At 42.7% G+C, this 17,265-nt stretch overlaps 1 protein-coding gene across 1 annotated transcript; it reads left to right on the top strand.

Moving 5' to 3' along the window:
- Nucleotides 1–400: 400 nt before the first annotated feature.
- NUDT5 (nudix hydrolase 5) lies at nucleotides 401–16,424 on the top strand. Its single transcript, XM_081957580.1, has 9 exons — nucleotides 401–541; nucleotides 5,689–5,797; nucleotides 8,961–9,028; nucleotides 9,463–9,515; nucleotides 10,532–10,639; nucleotides 11,437–11,532; nucleotides 13,226–13,338; nucleotides 15,888–15,939; nucleotides 16,172–16,424. Exons 2-9 carry the CDS (start codon nucleotides 5,735–5,737, stop codon nucleotides 16,279–16,281), a joined length of 663 nt encoding a protein of 220 aa, XP_081813706.1. The 5' UTR covers nucleotides 401–541; nucleotides 5,689–5,734; the 3' UTR covers nucleotides 16,282–16,424.
- The last annotated feature ends 841 nt before the right edge of the window (nucleotides 16,425–17,265 follow it).

Here is a 17,265-nt window from a genome sequence, read left to right as displayed (position 1 = left end):
CTGGCAAGTGACAGGCGTTTCTGTGAGCCAATCAGCGGCAGAGGATGTATCTCGGTCGGTCATGTAGAGAAAAGTCCTTAGAAACCTTATAAACGGAACTTCAGGATTGTATAACACCGAGTGCTTGATTTCGGCTCTGAAACAGAACCAGAACATCATTTCAATCTTTACTGAAACAATATCAGGACACATATCCTATTTAAGTTAAAGAAAGGAATGACAATCACCATAAAATAACCTCATAGACAAATTGAGAACGACTCACCAATTTCGTTGTATTTAACTACAACGACAATAAAGATTATACTTACTCTAACTTTCCTATCTCTAGGCTCCCCCGTCGCGCTTCCAAACGAGCGTCAGGCGTACAAAGTCACTCGCCCGGGCGCATGCGCGACAGAGTCGGCCACCTAGAGGGCTGAGACCGTCGGACGGTCTCCCTCATCTCGAGGGTTCGGCGAGCTCCCTGCCGCTCTCAGCCAATCAGCGGAGCGGAACGGAACGCAGCGGAGAGAATCTTCGGCTCCTGCTCCGGAAAACGGTGAGCAGCGGAGGGGTCAGAGGCGTCCTCCTGCCGCCAACTCGCGAGTCTCGCAGGAGGGAAGAGGCTAGCAGCTCTTGTTAGGGCTGATGCAGAGAGAAATTGAGCATGTGCAGAGTGCCTGTGCTGCTGCTGAGCTCCTGACTTGCCCTGCACCATGCATATTGTTAGAGTGGCTTGCAAAGTGCACAGATTAACCCCTATTTTCCAAGCTCAGCAACTTTCAGATAAGTGGACTTCAACTCCCAGAATTCCCCAGTGGGGGATTCTGGGAATTGAACTCCATTTAAAGTTTCTAGACCTTAAGAAATCTGGATTTTTTTAACGGCATGGTTACAGCCTGGCTCATTTTCCTTTTTTCTTCTGTTTTGTCCAGTCCACCAGTTAGCTGGTGTCTCTAACCATTAACAAAAATAACATATTCAAAATATATTCTTGAAGGTGTATATGAACCAATATGAATCAATGTTGGCTATTTGCTTTTATTACGAATTGCTTATGTTACTATATAATTGCTACTGATTAAACCAATATTTGCTGATATGATATACTGCTAGAAATCATTTATTAAGAATTAAGCTTTGTTATTGGCTTCTGCTTATCTTATTGTATACTGTCAGAAATGAGTTGTTTTCTAGCAAATTGTAACCTTAATACTGGATGGCATTACTGCAAATGTTATCTCACTGCTGCCTCTCCCTTCTATTCTTGGCTTCAAAGCTGGGCACATTCTTGAAAACACAGAAGAAATTGTTACCCGGGAATATCAGGCCCCATAGATAAAGGAACCAAACGAGGGAGTTTTCCGGGCTCATAAATCCTTAAAGCACTCTGATGAAAATCAACTTGGCAAAGGGGGGCTGCCACCCCCTACTCAAGGCCATAGGAATCCTCCATAGAGAAGGTAGACAGAGACAGGAGCTTGAACAAAAGAAGGACTTTTGGTAATGACTTTTTGTCTCTGATTGGAAAAAACTTTGTTTCTGTCTGCCTAAAATGTATATAATACCCTGAGCCCCTCTTGCAGGGGGCGGCTATTCCTTACATGCATCTGTTTGTATGTTTTTGGTTATACTTTTGCCACCCAGCTTTTGCGATGGCCATAAATAAAAGCTAATATTTTTTGCAAGCCTCGTCTGGGGTCTCCACTCTCTTTGGCATTTCAGTGGCTCCGGGAAACTTCTGGGACTTTAAATGCTGATATTTGATTTACATTTTTTCCAAATATATTTCAAAATAACATTCCCTCCAAAGTCCAGTTCACTGGTCTAATTTAAGGCTAATTGTTTAAAAACAATACTTTCACCCATTATCCATCAAAAAAACCTGGCCCTTTTATCCCTTCTAAACTTTTTTTACAACCAATTTTTTTTGGCTAAGAGTTTTTAAATCTTTGAATCTTTTTTTTCCTTTATAGTATTAAAGGAACAGAAAGCAAAGGAGAAGGGGGAAGAAGGGATGGGGAGAATTTGCCTTTCCTTTTTCCCTTCTTTGAGACGTTAATTAATCACGCAAATGTAATTCGTGTAAGACATGAATTAATAATACAGACGCAAAAAAATTAGAAATTCCAAAGAGAACACTGCGTAAAAGGAAAGAGAGTATTTCTTTTTGTTGGACAAACTTAAGCAAAAAGTAATAATACTTTTAAAAGTTCCATTTAAAAAAAAAATCAAATGAACCCCCACTGACTTGGTGCCTTTAAAAAAGATTTTAAAAAAGAAGAAATAGAGATAATTGGCATCTTTCCCTTGAAAACTAATTATTCTGAACTTTAAATAGCTTTATCGAAAATAATTTGCAGGGTGCTGTCGCTTCATACAAAGCATTAGGAAATTACTTTTTTTACTGTTTAATTAAATTGGATACTAATTAGATCAGCCGCTTGTAACCTATGAAATGTTGTTATCAGTTACTCTTACATAATGTATCCTGTAGATTTCAGCTGAAGGGAAGCGTGGCTTACCTTGTTTCAACTCAAAACTCCTAAAATCAGCAAAGTGGGAAATTTCCACTTGTAGAAAGTGTCATTGTATTGTCCCTTAGTACCATAACTGGAAATAAAAAAAAACTCTGAATGTTTAAATCTGTGATTTATTTCTAATTGGCTTTAGACGTTGCCCTGGTATTTATTTATAGGGGGGAAATGTCCAGACGAAACGTAATTTATAACGTTGGATTTTCCCCCTTACCAGAGGGAGCCCCCTTGTGGAGTACTGTGAAGCTGTTACCATGGGCAACTTCACTGCGCTGTACAGTAGAAGCCATTTTATACCAGTACAGTAGAAGCCATTTTAAGGCACAACAGACTGTATCTTAACAGAACACCCCCCCCCCCAAGGGGTGTTAGGGGTGTCTTACCCCCACAGTATTTGTTTCCAGAGAGTAAGTCATCTGTGTACCAAGTTTGGTTGAAATTGCTCAAGGCGTTCCAGAGTTATGGTGGAAAACACAGAGAGAGAGAGAGAGAGACATTTTTACATATATAGATAGTTGTCCATGTCAAAGATTGCCATTAAAGGCTAAAACGACCATTAAATGTTAACACTTGTATGACATAAATTAAATGAACAAAAAAAAAGGACAAAACTATTGGATGGATGGATGGAAAAGGACAGCCCTTTGTTTCAGAAAGCTGCCCTTTAGATGGATCAATAGATTTATTTTTCAGAAAGTGCGTTTGGTCCTTTATTTTGTTTGTTTAATTTATATTGTACAAGTGTGATCACAGAATGCATGGTTTAATTGCAGAAATCCTTTTTAATACCCGTTTCTTATAACTTTATTATAACCATACGCTTTCTATTTATTTTTTTATTGCACCATGTCTTTTTCGCAAAGTTTTTCTTGGTTTTGCTCTTGTATTTTTCTCTGCAAAGTTATGGGCGTAATAATCACCTTCTAGACTTTTTCTGCCCTTAACAAACCTCTTTCAGATTTGCCCTTTTGTTCAGGCACCTTGTCTTCTTCTGCAAGGAAATAGGGTCATCGCAGCTGTATCATGGCTTTGTCAGAAAATATTACGTTGCAGCTAAAAGGTGGAGTAATATCCAATACACCAGGGGTGTCCAAACTTGGCAACTTTAAGACTTGTGGACTTCAACTCCCAGCTCTGCTGGCTGGGGAATTCTGGGAGTTGAAGTCCACAAGTCTTAAAGTTGCCAAGTTTGGACACCCCTGCAATACACAATGGATAGGCCAAAAAATAAATAAATAAAATAAAACCAAGGACACGGACAACCCTGCTAAAATCAAAACATTCTAGCTTTCTAAACTTATAAACATTGATAAGAATCACAGGATCGTTTTCACTCATTCGATCCAGAGTTTTCCGAGATCACGTTGGGTTAGAAAAAAGTTTGCAGGACTTTGGCCTCGTGGAAGGTCATTGCACTCTCAATTGTTGTCCAAGACAGCAGATTGTCCTCTGTAGACCTCAGTGAGTTACCTTTAGTCTGCCTAAAGTCGCAACCTATTTTCCGCAGAGCTGAAATTTCCGATTAACCCTGATTTAACCAGTCTCCAAAACCCCTTATTAAGTTGGCCCTTGACTTACGACCTTAACTGAGCCCCAAATTTTCTGGCGCTAAGTGAGACAAGAGCTTTGCCCCATTCCCCAACCTTTCTTGCCGCGGTTGTTGAATGAATTGTGGCCATTGTTAAGTGAGTCCCACGGTCTTGTTGAATGAATCTGGCTTCCCCGTTGACTTTGCTCGTCCGAAGGTCGCAAAAGGGGATCGCGTGACCCACAAAGCAACCGTCATAAATATGAGCCGGTTTCCAAGAGTCTGAATTTGGATCACATAACCACGGTGATGCTACAACGGTGTGAAAAATGGTCATACTGTAAGTCAGTTTTTTTCCAGTGTTGTTGAAACTTCATACAGGCACTAAGTGAACTGTTGTAAGTCAAGGACAACCTTGTACTAGGCTGTCCCTAATTGCTCAAAAAGGGTGACACAATTTCTTGCCATTTTGGAAAAAAAATGTGTAAGAACAATTGTGCAAATCCCAAAAAGACCTAATATATCATACAGAATGATAATAAGATATCAAGCTAATCAAGGAGAGAAGCAACTTAGAACTAAGGAGAAATTTCCTGACAGTGAGAACAATTAATCAGGGAACAACTTGCCTCCAGAAGTTGTGAATGCTCCAACACTGGAAAGGTTTAGGAAGACATTGGACAACCATTTGTCTGAAGTGGTGCAGGGTTTCCTGCCTAGGCAGGGGGTTGGACTAGAAGACCTCCAAGGTTCCTTCCAATGCTGTTATTCTATTCCATTCCATTCCATTCTATTCTATTCTATTCTATTCTTCTATCACACATAACCCCTCTCTAAATTTCCTCTCCAATGATGCTGTTATAGTACCATATGTGGAATTTTTTTAAAAAATTAAAAACTGCCGTCCAACCCATAAAAAAAAGCTTCTCATCCTTCATTTAGCACCTTTGAATTTTAGATAAATTAAGATTCATGACCAAAGACAGAAACTTTCTTTTAATATTACTCCTGGCAGCTGTGAACTTCTACATATTAAAAAGAAAAAAGAAAATCAGAACAAGGAAGGTTCTCTTTCCTTAAGTTTTTTATTTTTATTTCTCACCCATACATTCACAAATATACAATGTTATAACTCTTATTAACAAGGTGTGTTATCTTTTAACATTTACAACAATATTTCTAACAATTCTATTGATCGTTGATCGTATTGTTATAAATGTTGGTAACAATATCAACATTTCTAACAATATCTTCGGGATGGCTTTTCTACCATCCCGTACATCCATCATCGATCCTCTTTTCAATGCATCAAAAGGGGTTGAAAATCATGAAGTCATCACATTGCAATCCCAATTTCTAATTTTGCACGTGAGTGATACATGTTGCCATCCCTTTGCGCTGCTTTCTTTTAGCAACCTATTTGCTCGTATCGATCGACTTTCGTTTAGGATTAGGACAGGATCAGGGCAAATCGGCTGATTGTTTCCCCCCCCCCCCCCCTCTGTCCATCCAACCAACATCCCCACTTGACTTCAGGCGACAGTTTGTTAATATTTGTTAATATTTGCTGATGGTTTGTCAACGGGGCATGAAAAGGATGAATGGCCAGACGTGATGACAAATATTGACTTTGGTTTGTAGAAAAGTGAACTTTGTGCTGAGAAGGAGAAACGGACATTTCCTGAAAATGGAAAAAGAAGCATCTGTGGAAGCCTTAAAATCTGCCCAAGAGACCATCATCAAAGAAGAGGTGAGTGGGGTTTAATGGGGTCATTTTTACGCCAGCAATCAATGTTAGGTTATATACAATAGCAGAGTTGGAAGGGACCTTGGAGGTCTTCTAGTTCAACCTCCTGGCTAGGCAGGAAACCCTGTACCGTTTCAGACAAATGGCTATCCAACATCTTCTTAAAGACTTCCAGTGTTGGGGCATTCACAACTTCTGGAGGCAACTTCTGTTCCACTGATTAATTGATTAAATTTCTCCTTAATTCTAAGTTGCTTCTCTCCTTAATTAGTTTCCACCCATTGCTTCTTGTTCTACCCTCAGGTGCCTTGGAGAATAGTTTGACTCCCTCCTCTTTGGGGCAACCCCTGAGATATTGGAACATTGCTATCATGTCTCCCCTATTCTTTCTTTCTCTTAAGCTAAACATACCCAGTTCCTGCAACCGTTCTTCATATGTTTTAGTCTCCAGTCCCCTAATCATCTTTGTTGCTCTTCTCTGCACTCTTTCTAGAGTCTCCACATCTTTTTTACATCGTGGCGACCAGAACTGAATGCAGTATTCCAAGTGTAGCCTTACCAAAGCATTATAAAGTGGTGTTAACACTTCACGTGATCTTGATTCTATCCCTCTGTTGATGCAGCCTAAAACTGTGTTGACTTTTTTGGCAACACAGTTCTAGGTTCAAGAAGACCACCGTTGTTTTATTCCTTAGGGGTTTTTGTTTTGTGCAAATGTGTTACGGGTTGTTCTGCCGTTGTTAAGTTAGTAACCCGGTTGATAAGTGAATTTGGCTTCCCCTTGGACTTTGTGAGAAGGTCGCAAAGCAGGATGATATGACTCCGGGACACTGTGACTGTTATAAATACGAGTCAGTTGCCAAGCATCTGAATTTCGATTGTGTGACCACAGGGATGCATAAACGGTCGTAAGTGTGAAAAACCTAGGATTTCAGGGGCCTTGTTACTTCGATCAGTCACTAAATGAACTGTTGTAAGTTGAGGACCACCTCTATGTCCCACTGTGAAAGTGGCCCTTTCAGATGATACACATAAATATTTCTTTACCTTCAGTGGCCTTTCAATCCTACGCTTTGTTAGAATATGAGTTTGGACCTCAGAAAATGACTTCACCATGTACCTCTGGAGGTTCCAGAAGTCCTAATGAAACTCCACACCTGTGGCCTTCCTAGAACATGTCTGAACATTGGTGAAACCATCATTCTGCCCAGGTTAAGAGAGTAACTGTCAGTGAAAAAATATGAGCTCCGTCTTTGTAAAAGCAAGCTTGGAGATGCATTTAAAACCAATGGCTTGGTTCGCATTGAAGACGTTACAGTCGCATTAGGTGAGTTCTGGATATTGGTAATCGAGGGTCAGCTGACATGTGAGGAATTTGGGAAAGTGCTAATGAAGGATAATAATATTTTTTGCTCTTCCTCTGCACTGCTCATAAAATCAAATTTGCATTGAAGAAGAGCTGTGTAAGCTCACCAAGGAGAGAAGCAACCTAGAACTAAGGAGAAATTTCATGGCAGGGAGGACAATTAACCAGTGGAACAGCTTGCCACCAGAAGTTGTGGTTGCTCCAACATTGGAAGCTTTTAAGAAGACATTGGACAACCATTTGACTAAAGTGGTGTAGGGTTTCCTGCCTGAGCAGGGGGTTGGACTAGAAGTCCTCCAAGGTCCCTTCCAATTTTGTTACGCTGTCTTCCTTCCTTCCTTCCTTCCTTCCTTCCTTCCTTCCTTCCTTCCTTCCTTCCCTCCCTCCCTCCCTCCCTCCCTCCCTCCCTCCCTCATCACTGGAGGCTTTTAAGAAGAGACTGGACAGTCAGTTGTCTGAAATGGTATAGGGTTTCCTACTTGAGCAGAGGGTTAGACTAGAAAACCTCCAAGGTCCCTTCCGACTCTTACTCTGTGGCCATTCAAATGTTCCTCAAGAAACTTATATAGTTGTACGACACAAGCCATAAAGACATATTGAGAATTGTCAAGACAAACGATGCCATGAATTAATGCCTGCTGTTGCTATTGATAATTGTGTATTTTGCATCCTTTGTGCCAATACATGGTGTCACTTTTTCCCTTCGTTCACCGTTCCCTGCATCGTTTGATCATAAGACTTAGTCTCACATAAGCCAGCCTAAAATTACAGCTCCTTCCTTTTTATGTCTGTGGAAATTCTTAACCATCCAAAATTTGTCCCAAATATGCTTTTTTCCAAAAGGCGACAGAAATTCCTTTGTTTTTTCTTGAAGACGTTTCGCTTCTCGTCCAAGAAGCTTCTTCACTTCTGACTTCGGTCAGAACTGAAGAAGCTTCTTGGACGAGAAGCGAAGCGTCTTAGGGGGAAAACAAAAGTCCAGGTGCCTTTTCTGGGGAAAATAAAAAGCACCTTTGGGGTTTCTTCCTTTTAATTCTTTTGCTGATTTCTCCTCTTTTTTTCCCCCTCTTGAGCTGGAAAAAAATCCTCACCGCTGTTGATCTTCGGTTTTTAATCTTGATTCTTCTCAATCCATGATTTCACCTCTGCTTTCCTTTCCTGATTCTTCTCTCTCTTTCTCTCTCTTTTAATCCCAAATATAAATTCTCCTGGCTTGCAAGAACGTAAGGATTTCCCTCCCCTCCCATTCAAAGTTTATAAGAAGGAACACGGAGAGAATAGCTAACTTCCTTGGTGATGTAAGACATCATAAGAATAGCAACAGGCATCGTAACCCAAAAACAATCCTATAATTTAGAACACGCTACTTTTTTGAAGCATCTCCTGCATTTTAAGGTAAGACTAAAAATAAAAAAAATATGTTTTCCTTAAGTGTGCTTTGGCTGTAAATGTTTTTTTTTGGGGGGAAAGTCAATTTTTTAAGCATCGTTGAGTTTTTGAAAGTCAAAAGTTGTGTTGAACCTTTGTGGTATCATTATTTGAGCAGAGTGTGGTTGGCAAAATACCATATTTGATTGGATGTAATTCACATTTAGTTCATCTTATTCCTCCCCAGTAAATGTATTTTCTTAGTTTGTCCGTTTAGGTTAGAGCATATTAAAAATTAGAATATGTTACACGCTTGAATATCTCTGGAGTCTGTGGTCTTCCATTGGCAATGTGACGCAACCCCTATGCTTGGTTGCGGTTAGCCATGCATTGACCATGGTTTAATTGATGTTTTTGTCCCCCTCTTTTCAGACCATTACTCAAAGAAAATGGGTGAAGCTGGACCAAACCACTTACGTTGACCCAACTGGACAAACAAGGTAGCCGTCTTGTCTTTTATTCAGTCCAGGAATTAAGAACTAGGGTTAGTCCTTGGCTTATGACCACAATAGACTGCAAACCTTCTGGTTTTTAAAATTTTTAATTTTAAACACATAAAACAAAACAAAAACATGAATTAAAACAACAAAGGAATAAAAGGTTCCATCATACAGCAGTTCCATATTGGTATGTCTTTTACAATTGATGTTTTTCCTTCTATATATACATATCTTATATTCGTGGTCCCCTTATTCTTTATTTATTTATGTACACCATTCCATATTTATTTGTACTGAACTGTTTATATCAGAATATTTTTCAAAGGGAAAAAAAAAGCAGAATGAATTTATCAAAATGACATTATCCCTGACAGCTTTTGAAAGTAATAATCCGGGTTCTACTATTTATCTTCTTTTTTTGTCATTTTGAACAGAATATGGGAATCGGTAAAACGCACCACCAGGAAAGAAGGAGGTTCAGCTGATGGTAAGCCAACTTTCCTTACTGTGCGGGTCAAAAAAAATCCCCCCTCCCCAATTACTGCTGAATGAGAAAATCGGACAAGGTGTATTACATAGGTAAGAAAGAAGGAATCCGTCCTAGCACTGATGATGTCACTTAGTTGGGTAATGAGACGTCTGCAAGGAAACCACCAAGCTCAGAGAGCACCAAAACCCCACAGTTCTCTTCCTCCTCCTCCTCTTCCTCCAAACCCATTCCCTTCTAGCACTGATGATGTTACCTAGTTGGGCAATGGGACGTCTGCAAGAAAACCACCAAACTCAGAGAGCACCAAGGACACAAATCAGCGCAAATGGGAAAATTGGCTCTGTGGAGAAACCTGTTTGGTGCAAACTTGGTTAAATGTTAGGTTTGTGGATAGACCCTGCCCTCAATTGGTCTGGGAAGGTGTCTGCAGAGGCCTTCTCCAGCTTTCGAGAAGGGGGAAAGGGCACCTAGAGGGGTAGAAACTCGAAAAAACTGGTGTTTGAAACCAAAGTAGCATCGCAGGATAACCCTGGAGGGGAATTCTTAGACTCCGGAGGTCGTGGTTCAAAGCGACACTCATTTTAGAAACCCCCTGGGATGTACACAAACACACTCTCTTTGGCGACAGCCACGGCCCAAGAGGCTGGGAAAGAGGGAGAACCTCCCCAAGTTATCTTGAAGTTCCTTCGACAAAGGAGGGGATAAGATGCGTTTTAATACAAGGTGGATTTGTCCTGTAGACAAAAGCCCATTAATTGTTCCCCTTGATCCGTTTGATTCAAAGCCAGTTTTATTTGTGAACTGGGTTAGATGCAAAGAGAGCAACTGGTCACCCTCCCCCCCCCCCCCCCAAGGGACCTTTGCCAGCCGAGACGGATAAGGCCACGGCTGCCCTGCGTGGCTCCTCCAGATCCTCTCTGGATTGCTCTGGTTGTGGATGAGCATGGAACCTTTGGCTGTTTTGGGCACCTCCTGTGATGCTGTTTTTCCCGGCTTCTGCTCTCGGTTGTCAGGTGTGGCTGTCATTCCGGTGCTGCAACGGACCCTCCACTACGACTGCATGGTCCTGGTGAAACAATTCCGGCCCCCCCTGGGAGCCTATTGCCTGGAATTCCCCGCAGGTAGGAGATCAGAGGGTCTTTGGGCTTCATAATTGGGGCGAGAAGGCCTTCCTTTCCCTTCCCTCTTCTTCCTTCCCCTCTTCCTCCTTTCCTTTCCTTTTTTTCTCTTCTTCCTTTCCTTCCTTTTCCTCTTCCTCCTTTCCTTTCCTTTTTTTCTCTTCTTCCTTTCCTTCCGTTTCCTCTTCCTCCTTTTCTTTCCTCTTATTTCCTTCTCTCTTCCTCTTTTCCTTTCCTTTTTCCTCTTCTTCCTTTCCTATCCTCTTTTCCTTTTCCTCTTTTTCCTTTCCTTTCCTTTCTTTTTCCCTCTTCCTTTCCTTTTTCCTCTTCCTCCTTTCCTTCTTCCTTTCCCTTCCTTTTTCCTCTTCTTCCTCTTTCATTTTTCCTTTCCTTCTTCCTTTCCTTTCCTCCATGTCTCTTTTCTCCCCTCCCTTCCTTTTTCCTCATTTCCCTTTCTTTCCTTTCCTCTTCTTCCCTTCTTTCCTTTTTTTTCCTCTTCTTCTTTTCCTTTCCTTTCTTTCCTTTCCATTTTCCTCTTCTTCCATTTCTTTCCTCCATGTCTTTTCTCCTTTCTCTCCTTTCCTTCCCTCCATGTCTCTTTTCCCCCTTCCCTTCCTTTTTCCTTTCCTCCCCTTCCTCTCCCCCTTCTCCTCTCCTTTCCTGTGTCCCCCCCCCCCCAATGTATCTCTCTTGAAGCTAAGAGGCCCCCACTTTGCTTTAAGCTCCGATGGCCCCGCGGTGTCCCTTCCGTTCTTTTGGATGGAGCTGCCTGTAACTCAAGTTGTCTGTTTGCCCTGCAGGTCTCATTGACAGCAATGAAACTCCCGAGACAGCCGCCCTACGCGAACTGGAAGAAGAGACAGGTTACAAAGGGGACATCCTGGAATGCTCTCCAGGTAGGCTTTGGGTTTTGTCTTCACGGTTGAAAAAGAAGAAGGTCCTTGGTGCCCTCTGACCTTTGGTGGTTTTCTTGCAGATGTTTCATGACCCAAATAGGTGACCTCATCAATGCTCTAGATGTCTCACACTGATGATGTTACCTAGTTGGGTCATGAAACATCTGCAACAAAACCACCAAGCTCCGAAAGCACCAAGGACCCATCAGTCCTCCTCCTCCTTTTCTTCCTCCTCCTCTTCCTCTTCCTCCTCCAATCCCATTCCCTTCTAGTACTGATGATGGCTTAGAACCAGTGGCTAAGATGCTGAAAGGTTGGTAGTTCGGCAATTCGAATCCTGAGCGCCGTGTAATGAAGTGAGCTCCCGTTCCTTGTCCCAGCTTCTGCCAACCTAGTTCAAAATCATGTAAAAAATGCAAGTAGAAAAATAGGAACCACCTTTGGTGGAAAGGGAATAGCGTTCCGTGCGCCTTCAGCGTTGAGTCATGCCGGCCACATGACCACGGAGACATCTTCGGACAGCGCTGGCTCTTCGGCTTTGAAACGGAGATGAGCACCGCCCCCTAGAGTCGGGAACGACTAGCAGATGTATGTGTGAGGGGAACCTTTACCTTTAGGATAGATCTATTTCAAGCCATTTATCTCTTGTCAGCTAGCCATACCCTTTCTGGGATTCGAACCTGGGCTGCTTGCATATATTAGGTAGATGTATTAACCTCTAAGCCACGGGCTCGCCTCGCTTTGTCGGCTGCACCAGGGGAAAGATTGAGCATTTTTTTTTGTTTATTACTGAGAGGTCCTGCAGGATAAGAAGCAGATCTCTTGGAGAAAGTCTACCCATCCAGTTACTTAAGATTACTGCCCCCTTAATAGCACTTAATTAGTCCAATTAAATCCAGGTGATTATGTTTCTAAATCGGGAAACGGGTATTGTTGACAGGAGAAAGTTGGTGATTTCATGCTAGACGTGTTGAAGAGGTAGGAATAAGAGTTTTCTGAAGCGGAATACAGCTGGAAGGGACCTTGGAGGTCTTCCAGTCCAACCCCCTGCTCAAGAAGGAGACCCTATACTATTTCAGACAAGGGGTTGTCCAATCTCTTCTTAAAAACCTCCAGTGGTGGAGGGAGGGAGGGAAGGAGGAAGGAAGGAAGGAAGGAAGGAAGGAAGGAAGGAAGGAAAACAGCATAACAAAATAATAAGAGTTTGAAGGGACATTGGAGGTCTTCTAGTCCAACCCCGTTTAAGAAAGAGAGCCTGTACCATTTCAAACAAATGTTTGTCCAGTCCCTTCTTATACACCTCCAGTGATGGAACACCTACAACTTCTGGTGGCAAGTTGTTCCATGGTTAATTGTCCTTACTGTTAGGAAGTTTCTCCTTAATTCCAGTTCACTTCTCTCCTGGGTTAATTTTGATCTCACGATCACGGTAGATGGTGCAAAGATTGTAACTGTAAAAAAGAGGCCATACGTCCCTTTTTTCAGTGCCGTTGTGACTTTGAACGGTCCCTAAACGAACCATTGTAAGTCGAGGGCTACCCGTAGGCCGATAAAATAAGAGAATGGCTGTGCGTACTTTCTCAAGATCCCGGGAAGGACTTGCACAAAAAGATGTGTAATTTTTTCCCCCATGAATGAGGGGAGAATGATTTGTTTCTTTTCTGTGTAACTGAATGTCAATGCTTTTCCGTAGCTTTGTGCTTAGATCCTGGGCTGACAAATTGTGCGTCACACATTGCGACCGTCACCATCAACGGAGACCTCCCGGTCAATCTGAAGCCGAAACAAAAGCCCGGTGGGTATTTTGTTAACTTTCCTTTCCTTTTTTCCTTCTCCCAAATGAACATTTCCGAGGTCCGTGAAGATCCGATGGTTTTTGATTAATTTTGGGGTGTTTTTATTGGGGATCTCTAGTTGGATCTTAAACTTGCCACGGACGCACCTCGATATCGAAGTATGGCTGAATCAATGAGCTATGGATCTTGTAAAACTCCCAGATCATCTTCTTTTAATGATGAATGGAGTTGAGTGTTGAGTGGCTGGATGCCTTTCCTGTCACCAGAGCAGAGTTTTGTTCAGCAGATATAATCTCATTGTGCCCAGAGAGAGAAATAGCTGCCTCTACTTAGGATCGAACTCACAGCCTCCTGATGGTGAGGCGAGAGCTCCACTGTACCACTCTTATAAAACTCCCAGATCTGGCCCTAAATATCCCACAGACCACTTGGTGGCAGCAGAGATACAGAATAGGCTTAATCTTTGCTGCCACCTAGTGGACGATCGTCTTTTTGCAGTCCGGGTTCTGCAGTGCTAATTCTCCAATCCTTTGCATACCCGATAGCCTTCGTTTAATGACCTTTCAAAGTTACAACGGCACTGAAAGAAGTGACTTAGCACCGTTTTTTCACACTTACGACCACTGTGGCCATCCCCACGGGCTTATTATTTACCACGAGCAGTTTGCAAATGGAGCTTTTGGAGGCTGTTTGAGAGGCGCTCCATTTGAGAGGATGTGTGGAGGCCGAGGGGTAGGGGCCAGCAGGTGGGTGGGGCTACATTCAGTGTATAAGGTGCACCCAAATTTTCACCCTTTTTAGGGGACGGACGGACTGTGTCTTATACTCCAAAAAACACGCTATTCATTTATTTAGCCATGTTTATGTAGTGCATCTTGGAGGTGGTGACCCTTTGAGAGGTGCATGCAATGAAATTTCATTTGTAATGCACGCCGATCAATACGCATTCAAAGTGACAATAAAGTTATTCTAAGATGCCAAAATATATTCGGGTGCGCGGAAATACCACCCCAAGGAAACATAAATTGAGATTTGAAAGAGACACCTATAACAACAGAAAAGGAGAGGAAGAGAAGAGAGGACAGGAGAGGGGAGAAGAAAGAGGAAAGGAGAGGAAGGCAGGGAGGGATAGAAAGAGAAGGAGAGAAGGGTAGGAAGGGGAAGGGGAAGAGTAGGAGTAGGGGAGAGAGAAGGGAAGAAGGAAAGGGAAGGAGAGGAGAAAGGACGAAAGTAGAGAAGGGAGGGAGGGAGAAAAGTAAGGGAAAAGAAGGGGTCAAAACAGGCAGATGGGATGGTAAATAAAGCAACTCAATTATAATGAATATATTATAACCTTTTAAATGGAATAACAAATGCATAAGAATGACAAATGTAAAGAAGAAGAACTATATGAATGTATACCTATAATTGTATGTAAGAGGATAAAAAATAAAATAAAAATTGCAAAAAAAAAGAGAGCTTATCCTAAATTCTCTAACTTCGAACACCAAAGGCGTAGGGTTGTGTTTAACGCTCTTTGTGAGAGAGCTCTGCCCTTGTGCAAATATACACAACCGTCCAGACTTACCGAGGTCTTATTTTGGTGACATTTATGTTCTGTTTCTCCCCTACAGAGGAAGGAGGTACGTTACCTTGCTCCGTTCCTTTTTGGCTGGGAACCCAAGATGAATAATCTCAATTTCCTTCCGAGTTCCAGCATCGGGTTCGAATTCGCTCGTCTTTTGCAGTCGCTAATATCCTTCGTCATCAGAAATTGTGTATTTTTTGAGGTCGTCTTGCGCCTCATTGGTCTTTGTTAGCAACTGGATAAAATGCATGAACAGGTAGTCCTCGACTTACGACGTTCATTTAGTGACGGTCTGAATTTGCGACGGCACTGAAAAAAGTGAGTTGTGGCCATTTTTCACACTTACAACCGTTGCAGCCCGGGGTCATGTGATCAAAACTCAAGATGCTTTGCAACTGACTCATATTTATGACGGTCACAGAGTCCCGGGGTCACGTGATCCTCTTTTGTGACTATCTGACCAGCAAAATCAATGGAGAAGCCAAATTCGCTTAACAACCATCTTACTAACTGAACAATTGCAGTGATTCGCTTAACAACGGTGACAAGAAAGGTCATACAACGGGGCCAAACTGACTGAACAACTGCCTTGCTTAGCCACAGAAATCTGGGGCTCAATTGTGGTCGTAAGTCGAGGACTACTTGTATATAGGGATCAGGGGGAATACAATTTTTTTTTAAAATGTTGATTCTAACTGGTTGGGGAGATCCAGCTTCCTGCAGATGTTTTTGCCTTGGTGATGAAACCTCTGCACGAAAACCACCAAGCTCAGAGAGCATCGAAGAGGCCACCAGTTCAAACCCCAAGCTACAAATATTCTCATTTATTGGTCCACTTCATAAGGGGCGACTGAAAGATTGTGTCCTTTGAGATGCTAAAAGGGGCAAAAATGACATTTGGGGAATAAACGAAATCAGTGTGATGGAGGATGGCATTAATTCCATCACCTCCAGGGTTTTCGTTTTGTTGTTTTTTCTTTTCCTCTTCAGAGTTTGTGGAAGTCGTTACGCTACCAAAGAATGATTTAATGCAGAGAATTGAAGGTAAGGAAGTATGGAAAGGTTGTTTGAGATGAAGCTCCCTTGCAAGGGTCAACTTACTGAAATGGTATGTAGCCTTTCCTGCTTGAGCAGGGGGCTGGACTAGAAGACCTCCAAGGTCCTTTCCAACTTTGTTATTCTGTTATGCTGTTTTCCTTCCTTCCTTAAGGGAGGCTTAAAGTTGACAGTGTTGGAGACCCCTGGACTCGTATGTGTCCTTGTGTGTTTTTTACAGAACTGGTGGCCGAGGAACACCTGGTTGTGGATGCTAAGCTCTACGCTTACGCCCTGGCCCTCAGGCACGCCACCGACCAGCCCTTCCAGGTGCCCTTCATGAAGTTCTAGGGGAACGCCCCGTTCTAGAACTCCCAAGACCGAGGATTTCGCACCAAGCTCTTTCCCCGCACAAGAATTTTTTTTATTACTTTTAATTCAACTTCACTGGAATCGTCGGTGGAAAAAAATAAAAATAATGTCTTCTTACCGTCTTCCAGCCTATTGTGGTTCTTGAATGGATTGTTGGGTTGAGTAGTTGGCGGCCAAAACGGTGTGTTGTATCTTGGCTTGCCTTGGCCGACTCTCTTATTATCAAAAGAGAAGCTCTTGGGACTTCATCCGTGCTTGTCTTCTCTTTCCTGGACAGTGCAGGGAAGAGGTCCCATCTGTTCTGACCGAGACTTCCCGAGAGCATGCAGCAAACTCCTTGTCCTGACAAAAACTCCTTTTATTAATTTCCTGTGAATTCTGTTTGTTCACTTCCACCAAAGTCTTTCAAGGGAGGATTTACAGTCACAGTCCTTCTCTGGCTTGGAGAGCTGCCAGCCCAATATCTGCAGAACTTGGCAAGGAATCTCGGAGAGTCACGAACCAATGAAGCAAACTAATGGTCTCTCCTGCAAACTCCACTCCCCTTTCGCTCCTCTTTTATTTCCTCTGGGAGGGGCCATTCATCATCCACCTGTGGCCTTCCTCCCAAGTCGACCCCTGTTCTTTAGCTCTTCCCTTCATCTGGCAACTCTGCGCATGCGCACACTGGGAACAGGCTCCAGCTGTTCTTCTGCCTCACTGATGTCCTATCCGAAGGCAGCTGATAACTGGCATACGGCTCTGGTCCCCTCTCTGCCTCCGACACAGAGCCCTCATCCGAGCCTTCCCCAGACTCCAGGACTGGCCCAGGTTCCTCCCCAACCTCCTCACTGTCCGAATCTGCTGCCAGCTCCACTGGCCACTGGTGGGCCACAAAAAGTTTTGTAAGTTTTTTTTATGCATTTGAAACCCCGTTTTTACTGGAAAACTCAGAGTGAATTTTGTTAAGCATTGGAGATACCT

This window comes from Natrix helvetica (genome assembly GCF_964273705.1).
Source record: "Natrix helvetica genome assembly, chromosome: 6".
Taxonomy (NCBI): Eukaryota; Metazoa; Chordata; class Lepidosauria; order Squamata; family Natricidae; genus Natrix; species Natrix helvetica.
This window is presented reverse-complemented; position numbering and strand designations above follow the sequence as displayed.